Below are 14,192 nucleotides of genomic sequence, written 5' to 3' on the forward strand. Positions count from 1 at the left end.
AACACGTTACCGCAACCTTTGCAGATGACACGGCTATCCTAGCAGTTGGAGAAGTGATCGAGACTACAACGACGAAATTGCAATCAGCGGTGAGTTCTATTGCAACATGGGCAAAAAAATGGCGTATCAAATTAAATAATTCCAAATCAGTTCACATTGTATTCGGCCTGAAAAAAACAATTTACAAGCCAGTCTACATAAACAGCGTAAATATACCGTACGTCAACGAGGCAAAATATCTTGGTATAACCCTTGATGCTAAACTGCGTTGGAAGGCGCACGTCAAGAAAAAGCGTGAAGAGCTGGAATTAAAAACAAAAAACCTTCTTTATCTTATTGGCAGACACTCTATTCTGTCAACGAACAACAAACTACTGCTATATAATCAAATACTCAAACCGGTCTGGACGTATGGCATTCAGCTATGGGGATGCTCAACCGAATCTTGCATGACTATTATTCCAAAATAAAGTGTTGCGCAACATCGTCAATGCTCTATTCTATGTGAGAAATGTCGACCTCCATCGTGATCTTGGTATCTTACCCATCACTGACGTGGCGAAAAAGTACGCCATGGCTCACAGACAACGTTTAAGTACACATGTCAACGCTGAAGCATTGTCTTTGCTTCAGCCAAATACTCATCGTCGGCGGCTCAAGCGTAAAACAGTTTTAGACCAGATGGGCACCCAGTAGCAGATGTACCTTATATATAATATTTATACATTCATACTGAATTTATGAATATTGAGGCATCTTAGTTTTTTCCTTTTTTAATATATAATATATGTTCAATAAAAATTGCTCGTTAGTATCTTTATTTCGTTGTACTAGTTGTAATTTCTAAACGTTATTCTGCTTATACTTTAAGATGCGTTAATAAAAAAAAAAAAAAAAATCATTAAACGAGCAGCCCATATGCCAATTTTCTCAACGATAACAAAAATGTACACCTAAGATTGAAAAAATCAAATCAAAATAGTCAATATTGGAATATTTCTTACATAAATATTTGCCAATATTTGGTAAATCGTGAATTTTTGTCATGTCGAATGGTCGCGGCTCTGTATATACGTTTGCACCCATATGCTCACAGCCCATTGCTCGACAGCCACAGCTGCTGTACATCAAGTGCGCGCAGGAGCCTACAGTGAGATGCAGAAAATATATTAGCAAGACATATCTTATGAAAAAGTTCTGTCCCGGACATTTCGATACTAGAGAAAATTTCGAAGCAACTATTTTTTATTTTCTGATTGTAGGTAAATAATTAATAAGCATAGTACTTCACGTATGTAGTTCTCCAATTGATAAAAAGTGCACAAAAACATACGTATATATGTATGCACTGAAACAGAAATGGGACTTATTTGGATGTTACTGTACATACATTCAGTCTTCGGATGAAGCCCAAAGTGCCAAATACACCTAATTCTCTTTTTACACGAATTTTTTTTACACGAATTTGATTTAACACGAGTTAAAAAGAGAAAAAAAAATTTTTTTACACGAATTGTTTTGTTTTAACACGATTTTCAATATTTTATGAATTTTTCTTGAATCTCATAGAGCAAATCGGATTCATTGTTTGGGATTTTTGTTTTAGCATATCGGTTTAGGTTATTTGTTTAGGATCTTAGAATATCAGCATGTAATTGCATCTATACAGGATGAGCGGCTTTGGGCCGTTATCGTGTACAGCTGTTGCTATAAAAATATGTGTATATGAGTGGGATTCCCCGAATTATGCATAGAGTAAAGACGTAATGTACTTTTTACGCAATTTAGTTTGGTTTTGAGAGTTGAAAAGAAAAGACGCTTAGTTGTTGTGAGTATTTAAAACATTATAAGTAAAATAAAGTTAGTCCTCGTATAGATTTATTAACTCAATAACAGGTAAGCTTTAAATCATTTTCAAATCTTTGCATTATTAATATGAAAAATATTTTGGTAGCCTTAACACAATGTCACATAATTCACCTGTAATAAAAGCCAAGAGGAAGGCGATCAGTTTAGATACTAAAATTAAAATTTTAGATCAACTTACAACAGGACAAGGAGCAACGGCTGTAGGAAAGCATTTTGGTATTCATGAAGCTACCATAAGAACGATCAAGAAAAATGAAACTGCGATTAGAAAATCGGTATGTTCTGGAACGAAAATAAGTTTTAAATCATCGTCATACATAAGAGATGTTGTCAAAGAGAAGATGGAAAAAGCTTTGGTAATGTGGATTGAAGATAAATCACAAAAAAGAATACCAGTAGATGGAATTGCTATCAAGCAAACTGCATTAAGAATTTATAAACGTATTAAAGAAGTTGAGCCAGGCACTTCATCTCAGTCAAAACAACCCGAATTTCCTGAAAGTACAGGTTGGATGACAGGTTTTCTTAAGGGGTTAGGTGGGTTACAGAGGTTCAAAAAAAGGGTATTTTTAGTATTTTTTTTTTAATATATACAATCATATATTTTATTTAAACAATTCAGCATATCAAAGATACATATTTAAACAGTATTTTGTGAAATTTTTATTTAAAAATTCCGAAAACTCAGCCGTTGGTACTGGACGAAGGAAAAAAAAAAAAAATTAATTTGAATTTTTGACAGTCGTTGAACAAAAAAACACAATTTTTGGTCAAATTTTCGTCATGTGTTGGCTCGAAAAAATTAGTTGTAATAAAAATAAAAAAAATCCTTCGTTCAATAACTTGATAATGTTATTCCAAATATGTGTGCAAAATTTGAACAAAATCGCTTCATAACTTTTCGAGAAATCGTGTCCACCGACTTAAAAAATCGAGTTTTGAGATAAACGCGTATACCTGCGAAACGCTGCACTGACATGGCCTGATGGGCGGAACTTCTGAAGGGTCTACCTCGTAGAATTTTACTCGGATCAATTTGAAATTTTAGGAGAATATTTTAAACGTGTTATACTATTTAATAAGACAAAAAAAAAAATCGATTTTTTGAAATTTTCAAACCCACCTAACCCCTTAAACGACATGCTCTTCATAATGTAAAAATTAAGGGAGAAACTGCGTCTGCAGATGAATTGGCTGCCAAAAAATTTCCTGAAAAACTTAGAAAAATTATTGAAGATGGAGGATACACCCCAGATCAAGTTTGGAATGTAGATGAAAGTGGCCTCTTTTGGAAAAAAATGCCGAGCAGAACTTATGTTGCAAAATCGCAGAAAACTGCCGGTGGTTTAAAAGTAGCAAAGGACCGTGTAACATTGTTGTTTTGTTCCAATGCTTCAGGAGAACGTATGTTAAAACCACTGCTAGTAAATCGTGCTTTAAGACCACGCTCGATGAAAAGTGTAGATTTCAATAAACTGCCAATTCACTGGACAGCAACCAAAAAGGCATGGATGACCAGTGCAATCTTTACAGAATGGTTCCAGAAATACTTCATTTCAGAACTTAGACGCTACATGAATGCAAAATGTCTAGAATTTAAAGTTCTTTTAATTCTAGACAATGTACCTTGCCATCCGCTCTTGGAGCACCCAAATGTGCAATTTTGCTATCTTCCGCCTAACACTCCATCCTTAATACAACCGCTAGACCAAGGGATCATTGCTACTTTTAAAAAGTACTACATAAAACGTTCATTCCAATACGTGGTAGACAAACTAGACCATAATGAGGATTTAACAGTCATTGATATGTGGAAACAATTTTCTATTATGGACTGCATTAATCAAGTTGGGTTAGCGTTAGCTGACTTAAAGCCATCAACCTTGAACTCATGTTGGAAAAATATTTGGCCAGAATGTGTCAAAAGCAAAGATCCTGATCCTGTCATCCATAATAACGCTGTTTTTACTGACATCACAACGCTGGCACATACAATTGGTGGAGATGGATTCTATGATCTATCATTTGCCGATATAGAGGAATTATTAGCTGATAAAAGCTTGAGCGAAAATGAAATTATAGACCTCACCCTTGAGACTCATCAAGACAGAGAACATAGCGATAATGACGAAGAAGATCCTCCCATTTTAAATGCAGCTCTAATTAAAGAAGGTCTTGATCTTGCCAGAAAATTTCATTTCAATCATTTTTTTAATCATTTTCAACAACATGATCCTGATGAGGAACGAGCTGCAAAATTTCAACGTGAACTGAAATCATTAATGGCATCTTACAGGGAACTTTATAAAGGTTTATCACGAAATCAAACACAATCTTTAATGACTGATTTCCTTCCAAAAACTACTGAATTATCAACACAGGAGCCTAGAGATGATAATCCAGAAACAATTTCACAAGATGATGAACAAAATAATTCTAGTGATGACAGTGATATTCTAGTCTTACGCAAACGTATGCGTTTATTGTCAGAAAGTGACAATGCATAAAAGTTTTTTATGTTTATATTATTATATTTTTACTTGTTTTATATTAATGAATTTCAGATATTATTTTCTTTTTTTTCAAAGTATAATTTATTTCTTATAATATATTTAAAGAATTAAAATGTGTAAACACGAAATAAATTCTTTAGTGAACTCTAAAAAGAATTTTTTAGTATTGTTTTCACCTAATTCTCTTTTTACACGAATTTTTTTTTACACGAATTCTTTGGGAACGTATCTATCGTGTAAAAAGAGAATTAGGTGTACTTAATATTGAACCTTTTATGAGCTGTGCAGTGCTGTACATAGCAACCGAGACCAAAGCCGCAAATCATCAAACTTAAAATTTTCAGTCCATATACACTTATAATTTCCAAAATTTAATGCATACTTTCCTTCTTGAACATTAAAATTCACGTATCGCATACTAATGTACTACTTCATAGTAAAGAACTAAAAAGTTGTTTAAGTAAATTATGAAACAATTTTGTTGATGCTGCATTATTCATAACTTTTGGCACAATGCTGTGCCTATGAATGTGCGCGGGGTTTCTTGAGAAGTTTTGGCGAATTGTAATATGATTTCTGTGACAACTGCACGCAGCCGCATATGTATAATAAGTATCATACATACATACATATATTATATAAATTCACATATTTGAATTTGCATATGTCTTCCTCTTCCTCTGCTACCCCCAGCTGGTACCACGTCGAATATTTTCAGAGCCGGAGCGTTTGTATCTATTCGGACGACATGTCCCAGCCAGCGGATTAGGTTAGATTAAATGTGTGGGGGGCTGGACAAGTCCAAGCAGTCAGTCAGTAGACCATTGTACTACACCCGGATAAATATGAGTAGAAAGAATAGAGATAGGAAAGATAAAAGGTGGATGGTAAAAACGGACTAATTAGTTTGAGGTCACTCTTCCACAAATCTCTTGGATTCATTGATGAATTTTTAGTGATCGGGAAAAGGAAGAGTATGAACTTTGTCCGTACTCAGTGTATCGCAACCCAATATCCTAAGTCTGATTCTGGAAAATGCAGGACAGCTACAGAGAAAATGCTTTGCAGTGTCGGCGTTCTCAAGACAGGATAGGCATATCGGGCTGTCCCCGACCCCCATTTTAGCCATATACTGACCACAGACGTTGTGCCATATGATTACACCCATCGGTACTCTCAGGTCCTTCCTGCTGAGTTTTAGGAGAAAGGTCGCTATTTTCATGTGTGGTTATTTCACAAAGCACTTGGCTACTCTGCACGAGTTCAACCCAGACCAACGTCCTCTATGGGTAGCTCTCATGAAGTCGTCAATCCATAGTTGAATCGATGCGAAATTGTCACTTACAAAGGGTTCAGGGCTTAGTGGCATACCTGCAGAGTAGGCCGGGTCGATTTGTGGGGAGGCAAAAAAATCGCCCATTGCTGTGTGAAAATCATATTCTAGGGATCAAAATAAGAAACTTGGCCGAAGGAACCATACCTCTAAAACTAATTCTGATGTCCCCCAATTTGGGTCGAACTTTTAGTTCATTTTGTGGGGAGGCAAAAAAATCGCCCATTGCTCTGTGAAAATCATATTCTAGGGATCAAAATAAGAAACTTTGCCGAAGGAACCATACCTCTAAAACGAATTCTGATGTCCCCCAATTTGGGTCGAACTTTTTAGTTTCTTTTCTATAACTCACTTAAATTAATTTTTTCATTTACATAGGTTCTGACTAAATAAATTTCTTAAGAGAAAAAATAGATATTATTATAAATAATAAATAATAAATATTATTATAAATAAATAAAAATAAAGAAAAAACATAGCCATTTAGCTGATTTTAGCTACCCAAAAGTTCGACCCAAATTGGGGGACATGAGAATTCGTTTTAGAGGTATGGTTCCTTCGGCAAAGTTTCTTATTTTGAACCCTAGAATACGATTTTCACAGAGCAATGAGCGATTTTTAAATCGACCCGCCCGCGACTGCAGAGCCTTCATTTGCAAATTTATCAGCTAACTTGTTCCTTGAATAACCACAATGTCCAGGCACCCAAATAAGGCCAACTTTCTTGTGTTTTGCAACACTGTTCAGTTTTGTCTTACATTCACCGATTAACTTCGAAGAGCATCGTGGGCTAGCAAGGGCTTTCAGTGCAGCTTGACTGTCACTACAAATTCCAATACTGTTGCTCTGTCACTTTTTCTCAATTAGCCAGTACGCCACACTCAAGATGGCAAATACTTCCGTAAAATACCGTGGCCATCTGTCCTGTGGCATAGGAGTACTTAGTGTCTTCGTGGAAGTACCATCCAGATCCGCTTCCCTCACTGGTTTTGGATCTGTCGGTGTAGAAAGTGTGCTGATATCCCGTTAATAAGTTCTCTGGACTTAACCATTGATCTCTACCTGGGATCAAAACATTATACTTCCTACCGAAGCTAACGACAGGCACCCGATTGTCCACTGGCATCGAAAACAGTGCTCACTGCTCCGACAACTGATGGTATATCTGACAGTGGCCAGTGCTTACTTCATTTCTCCAGACTCCGTTTAACTCGAGCCTGTACGCCGTCTTCATTGCTTCCTTTCGAATTTGAAGATCTAGAGGTCGCAAGCTCAGAATGGCATTAAGGGCATCACCAGATGTCGTACTCATGGCACCTGTGATACGCAAGCACACATTTCTCTGTAGCCTGTTTAGAGGTTTTACTCTGGCTTTCCACCATACTACAGAGGCGTATGTAATAATGGGTCTAATCAGGATGATGTACAGCCGGTGTACTATCGCTGGTCTTAGACCCCATGTGTTGCCAAAGGTTCTCTTACACTGCCAGAAGACTTGTAGTGTTCGAGAGACCTTCTGCTCGACGTGCTTCTTCCAAGTAAGTTTACTATCTAGGATTGCTCCTAAATATTGAACCTCAGAAGACAGTTGCAGTATTACCCCTTTCAATGTGGTAGTAACAGGCCTTCCATATTGCGTTTCCTGGTGAAAAGCACTAAGCAACTTTTTATAAGATTCGCCGAAAGACCATGCAATTCGCACCAATACTCAATCTTATTTAGAGCTACCTGCATTTTATTGCATATAACTTCAAGTGATCGTCCTGAGATTAATACGCACACATCTTCTGCGTAGGCTTGGATGTGTCCAATTTCCTGCAGATCATTAAGAAAAGCGTCCACCACGAAGCACTAAAGTAGGAGAGTGAGTACATCCCCTTGTGGACAACCCTTCTTAACCTCAACCCTGACTCCTTCATCGCTTTCTCTATCCATGGTAAGCAGTCTTTTGGATAGCATAGAGTGGATCCATCTGCTAATGATTTCTTCCACTCTATGACTCCTGATAGAAGAGCACATAGAGTCAAAGGTAGCATTGTCGAAAGCTCCTTCAATGTCTACAAATACACCAAGAGTGTACTTTCTTGTTTCCAGCCCTTTTCCGATTATGCGAACGCACTATTGCAGAGCCGTTTCGCAAGATTTCCCACTTTGATAAGCATGTTGTCCGACGTTGAGAGGGTTTCGACTTAGAACCCACGTCCTAATGTGCTTCTCCACCCTACGTTCGAGACCCTTAAGCATAAACGATGTTAGGCTTATAGGTCTGAAGCTTTTTGGTAAAGCTTAGCTGTCCTTGCCTGGCTTTGGGACAAATACCACTTTCACCAAACGCCACAATTGTGGAACACAAGCGTGCGCAAGACATGCCGTAAAGATTCTTTTCAAAGCCTTTATGAGTTGTTCTCCGCCGCGCTTGAGCATGATTGGATGCAATAAACCAGTCACGTCTACTGGTAATTATATTGACATGATCAGGTTGATCGATAGAGCTTTGACCAACAACATTCCTAGAGCCAGGGAAATACGTTGAAAGGAGAACATCGTACACTTCTGATTTTGAATACGAATAAGTACCATCTGGTTTGAGCAGTGAGTCTAGCCTAGCCGTCCGGTCTCTTTGAGGGCTTTGCATAACCTCGCTGAACTCTTTCGTTCCTCCAGTTCACTGCAGAAGGTTCTATAAGAGTCCAATTTAGATGATTTAATATTATTTTTATATTCCTTCCTCAGCTTTCGGTAGACAGTCCAATCTTCTTCCAACTGAGTTTTAAGAGCTCTGTAATTAAGTTTCCTGGAAGTTTTCCAGAGTTTCGAGAGTTCGGCGTTCCACCAAGGGACTGTCTTACTCTCTATACAACGATGGTCCGACAGGAAATCTTTATCGAGTACTTTCCAACCAGTGATATGGTCTGGACGGGCATGATGAGAGCTTTGTAGAGTCTTAGTTTTTTTAGTCTCCTTTAAAAGTCTTTTTCGGACTTTACTACTCAATTGCCTATTTAGTCCAAAGTAGCACTTGTTGGCAAGAGAGATTATATGTTGGATTTCAAGGCTGACATTGTTATCGGTGTTAATGCTGGTTCCTAAATAAACGAAGTCTCTTAAAATCTCGAAATCGTAACTCTCAAGAGTGACGTGGGTGCCGATACGCGATTGCGCCGACGGTTTGTTTGATGACAGGAGGTACTTGGTTTCGTCCTCGTTCACCACCAGACCAATTCGCTGTTCCCTTTTATTCAGTTTGGAGAAGGCAGAACTGACAGTTGTTAGGCCGATGATGCCAATATCATCGGCATAATTCACACAGATTGCAGGATCGCCCTTCTTATGGATTGGGCAGAACACACTTAAATTCCAATCGGCAGGCATGCTTTCATACGACCATAAGTTGTTTAAGTGGCGGGTCCCAAACCCAGCGCACAACCAGCTATCCTGGAATGTTTCGCCTTCACATTTTAGCTCACTCCCGAACGGGTGTTCGGAAGCTACCCAGAGGATACTTGGGCTAATCCCGGGAGTTGTGAGGTGCTTGAACCATATGCAGAAGAATCGTTCTGGCCACTCCCAAGTAAATGGCGATCAGTAACTTTCCCCACTTGCGTGGACTTCTACATATGGAACCATCCTCCAATGCAATACAAAAATATTACAATTTTAAAATTGCACTGTCAAAACAAATAAAATTATTTTCCTTTGCTATAGTGTAAAGCAGTAAATTTAATTGAACCACATCTGAAACGGACAATGCCTTCTGCCATACAGAATTGTTCCGACCTCATAACACACGTGAATATATTAGCTAATGCGAAATATTTAAGTTAAACAAACACGATAGACATCCTTCAATGCCATACATGCCAAACCCTATCCTTATTTACTCGTGTGGGATTCTACACATGGATATTTTTGAAATACTTTGAACAACAGAAATACTTCAGTTGTATTGATAAATTCACAAAATTTGCATTCTGCCATACAGAATTGTTCCGACCTCATACCACACGTGAATATATTAGCTAATGCGAAATATTTAAGTTAAACAAACACGATAGACATCCTTCAATGCCATACATGCCAAACCCTATCCTTATTTACTCGTGTGGGATTCTACACATGGATATTTTTGAAATACTTTGAACAACAGAAATACTTCAGTTGTATTGATAAATTCACAAAATTCGCAAAGCTCTTCCCTATAAAAAAAATCGTCCTCTCATTTGTGAACAAAGTTAACGGTTACACTGCACTATTTCACAGTGCCGCGAGTTTTAGTTATGGACAATAAACGCGGATTTCTTACCCCACTTGTACTAAGCTACATTCAATCTTTTGTGATAAACATATATCAAACGCCAATACAACGGAATGAAGGTAACTGTCAAGTTGAGACTTTCTTGACTAGCAACCAAAAAACGCGTTACAATAGCCGTTGACCGATCAAATAACACAATCCATTCGGTGATAAATACTCTGTCCGCTGATGTTTTCCTCAACAGGATAGCCAGAACAAACTATCAGTAGTTACCAAACTTTAGGGAACACACAAACGAAGATATAAAAAATCTTCTATTGGTAGGAATGCATGAAATAACAAAACCCGATCGCCATCTCACAATTATAATAGCGGTGATGAACTGTTCATCGCCGACAGGCAGATAAACAGCGAAGAGAAATCGCTTTATAAAAAAAAACAGTCGCTGAAAATAGAAATACGACTATTATCACACAAAGTGCCAAAAAGTTCCACAAGTCAGACATAAAGAACATGTACAATAGAAACTATTAAAATAAAATGTTATGTATTGTATAGTTAAGAAAATTCCACTGTAAAGTAAAGAAATTTCCACTAAGTTGATATAAAGAATACTTGAAATAACATTGTTCAAGAGGTAAATCTCGCTAGAACCTTGAGCCCCAGGGGTCTGGGTTCAGACTTTGTTTCTTTTTGATCAAATCATATTGGTTCACTCAAAATCAAAGTGGTTCAACTCCTCTAGGAGCACTATAGCTGCAGTGCAAGAGTGAGCTTGTAAGTAGGACCAATCGTACCTTAGTAGGTTGTGCCGCCCTCGAATGTAACCAATGAATATGTTGCCTCCAAAACGGATACACACGGTCCTCCATAGTTGATTAACAAAAAGCTAGCCCCCCTAGATGGGCGAAAAAGCAAAAATGAATTTAAAAGCATATAAATGCAATATTCACATTCCAAAATTTCGCGTGAAAAATAGAAAACTAAATAGACTAAAATTAATTATATGTATATATATACATATAATTGGCGCGTACACCCATTTTGGGTGTTTGGCCGAGCTCCTCCTCCTATTTGTGTCGCGCGTCTTGATGTTGTTCCACAAATGAAGGGACCAACAGTTTCGACTCCGAACGGCAGATATTTTTATCAGGAGCTTTTTCATGGCAGAATTACACTTGGAGGTTTGCCATTGCCTGCCGAGAGCGACCGCTATTAGAAAAATGTTTTTCTTAATTTTGGTGTTCCGAGACTAAAATTAATTACATTTATTAAATAAAGAATAAAAAAATCAATAAAAAAAACAAAAACAAAAACGGAAAATGCATTCCAAGGGAAACAAAACCTAACATTAACAAAGTAAAACTAATATTAACAAAAAATTAGATAGACTAACCTACTATTAATTGTCAGAAAGTTCCACTTTTAACATCACTTCTTGAGTCCCCATGAATTCCTTATCCTTCCCGAACCCCACTCACTACGAATATATATATATATATATATATAATTGGCGTGTACACCCTTTTTGGGTGTTTGGCCGAGCTCCTCCTCCTATTTGTGGTGTGCGTCTTGATGTTGTTGCACAAATGGAGGGACCTACAGTTTCAAGCCGACTCCGAACGGTAGATATTTTTATGAGAAGATTTTTCATGGCAGAAATACACTCGGAGGTTTGCCATTGCCGCCCGAGGGGCGACCGCTATTAGAAAAATGTTTTTCTTAATTTTAGTGTTTCACCGAGACTCGAGCCAACGTTTTCTCTGTGAATTCCGAATGGTAGTCACGCATCAACCCTTTCGGCTACGGCGGCCGCCGTCACTAGGAATAGTGTTAGAAATTAAGGAGTAACTAGTTTACTAAATTATATTGCTACTATAGAATAAGGCACACAAAAGGAAACAAATTCAAATAACTGTAATCAATTCAAAATTCCACTGCATTTATATTTAATAAGTACTGACTTAATTAAACTTTAAAGTACTGGTCAAACAAAAATGTAGCCATTAAAAAAAATTTTATGAACAAGTTAGTCTCGTAAGTTAAAATTCAATTTCAAAGATTAAAATTGTTTACTATTTGTATTTTAAAATATCTAATAATTTTTTACGTGTTGGTTGGTTCGTTGGTTTAAGTGGTGATTCTTCCAGAATCCAACTAGCGCTTCCGCACCATTTTGTTGCCACATCCTCGTTACCAACTTGTTTACCAGTTATTTACAGCATGACTTTATCCAGTCTGTGCGGTTCAGGAACCTTATCAGATTGTTGACATCTAAGCCAGACAGCTGTTCAAGACTCTTGAACAGCGGTTTGCCCAGGGTTAACATTCTGCCCTTCCATGGGCCAGGGCATTCGCAGAGGAAATGGAAGACTATTTCCTTTTTCTCCTGCTGTTTACAACTGTGACTGTATGTGTTGTGAGGGATGCCCATTTTGGCCGTCAGATTAAGGTAAATTTATGGTTTACGCTCAAGTTGGTAAGCTATTCCTGCTGTGTTCCTCCAGTTTAGAGGTTGTTGTTGCCGAATCCAGTGCCTGTATTGCAGCTTAGCTATCCGAAAGAATAGTGATATTGCCCTTAAAAGAGGGATCTGCGATTAGTAGCCTACAAGCTTCCTCAATTGCTAGCGCTTCCACCTGGAAAACTCTGCAAGCATTAGCGAGACGCACAGATTTTTAAGTCTGTGAGAATATATACCAGCTCCAACACAACAATCCATTTTACTGCCATCTGTATAGACTGTAGTGTCGAAGTTGTTTATTGAGAATTCCTTATTCCAGTCTTTCTTGGATGGAAAGAAAGTGGTAATATTCCTACTGAATGTTACCGATGTAGTCAGTCCTCTTCGAGGTATACTGGGTTTGTCGCAGCAATAGACCGGCATGACCATGAGTTTTTTCCTTCTAGCGACTCGCTTCATTTAACCCAAATACACTCATTGTTGCCATTTTCTTGATGTGTAGATCTACCGGAATAACGTGTGTCAGAGCGTTCAGGGCCTCCTTAGGATATGGTCTGACTGCACCGAGTGTTATTCCACAGACTGATCTTTGTATTCTGCCAAGTCATTTTATGTTGTATTCTCTCTCTAGAGCTTTCCACCAAACCAACGAGCCATTCGTTAAAATTGGTCGTTTAACCGCCTTGTACAACCATAATGTATACTTGGGTTGAAGACCCTATCTTCTTCCCAGCATACGTCTGCTTTCTTTACCCGTTCCCGTTTAATTTCCACCTAAGTTTGGAGTCCATAATTACCCCTAAGTACTTTGCACTGGTTGAAAGGGAGGTTTTTCCGTTAATATTTGGTAGAGTAAAAATTGGTACTTTATATCTGGTCGTAAATAGGATGAGTTCTGTTTTACGCGCGTTTTAACTTGGGCCACAGCCTGAAGCCCAAGAGTTAAGCTCGCAAAGGGCGTTATTGAATGATCCCACTGATTGTATTGGTACACAGTCCTGATGCCATTAACACCACATCATCAGCGTACGCAATTACCCCCCCAATTACTAATAACACATAACTACAGAAGTGGAGATAATACTCCGCCCTGTGGAGTGCCCCTGTGGACTCTTTAAATATGTTGATTTTGACCATATTAGCTCTAATGATCCTGGTTTCTAGCATAGAGATGATTCACTTGCTGATACAATTTTCCCCAACCACCCCTAAATATAGTAACGCCCGTTGGATAGCATTAGTGCTAACGTTATTAAATGCACCTTCTATGTCAAGAAAAGCTGCCATGGTGTACTGTTTGCTAACTAGAGACCCCTCTATTGTTCGGATTACCTCGTGAAGCGCTGTCTGCGTCGATTTCCCTTTGAGATAAGCTTGTTGTGCAATTGATATACTAGAGCTCTCCAGCGAGCTTCTAATGTGTATGTATAAAAGTCGTTCAAATGTTTTTAAAAGGAAGGACGACGGACTAATTGGCCTAAAGTCCTTCGCTGATGCATGTCCCCTTCTGCCTACCTTTTGTATGAAGACTGCTCTAACAGGTCTCCAGCTATTTGGAATATAACATAGGTTTAGACACGCTTTGAAAATTTACATTAGCCATGGTAGAATATTATCAAGAGATTCCTGTAACATCTTGGGAAAAATCCCGCCAGGGCCTGGAGATTTGCCCAAGCAAACTTCTCTTTTGTGACTGTTACATCTGCAAGATACTGTGGGTCATAGCGGCTCCGCCGAATTCTCCCAACATCGCTATCG

At 38.1% G+C, this 14,192-nt stretch overlaps 1 protein-coding gene across 1 annotated transcript; it reads left to right on the forward strand.

The window, feature by feature from the left end:
• Positions 1 to 3,167: 3,167 nt before the first annotated feature.
• On the forward strand, positions 3,168 to 4,376 carry LOC129251355 (tigger transposable element-derived protein 1-like). The gene has a single exon (XM_054890754.1). The coding sequence runs from the start codon at positions 3,168 to 3,170 to the stop codon at positions 4,374 to 4,376; it is 1,209 nt and encodes a 402-aa protein (XP_054746729.1).
• Positions 4,377 to 14,192: the final 9,816 nt, after the last annotated feature.

Source organism: Anastrepha obliqua, unplaced genomic scaffold, assembly GCF_027943255.1.
Source record: "Anastrepha obliqua isolate idAnaObli1 unplaced genomic scaffold, idAnaObli1_1.0 ptg000012l, whole genome shotgun sequence".
Lineage (NCBI taxonomy): Eukaryota > Metazoa > Arthropoda > Insecta > Diptera > Tephritidae > Anastrepha > Anastrepha obliqua.

Excerpts from the sequence above, each read along its gene's own strand:
- LOC129251355 (XM_054890754.1), top strand. The coding sequence starts at position 3,168 with ATGCCGAGCAGAACTTATGTTGCAAAATCGCAGAAAACTGCCGGTGGT.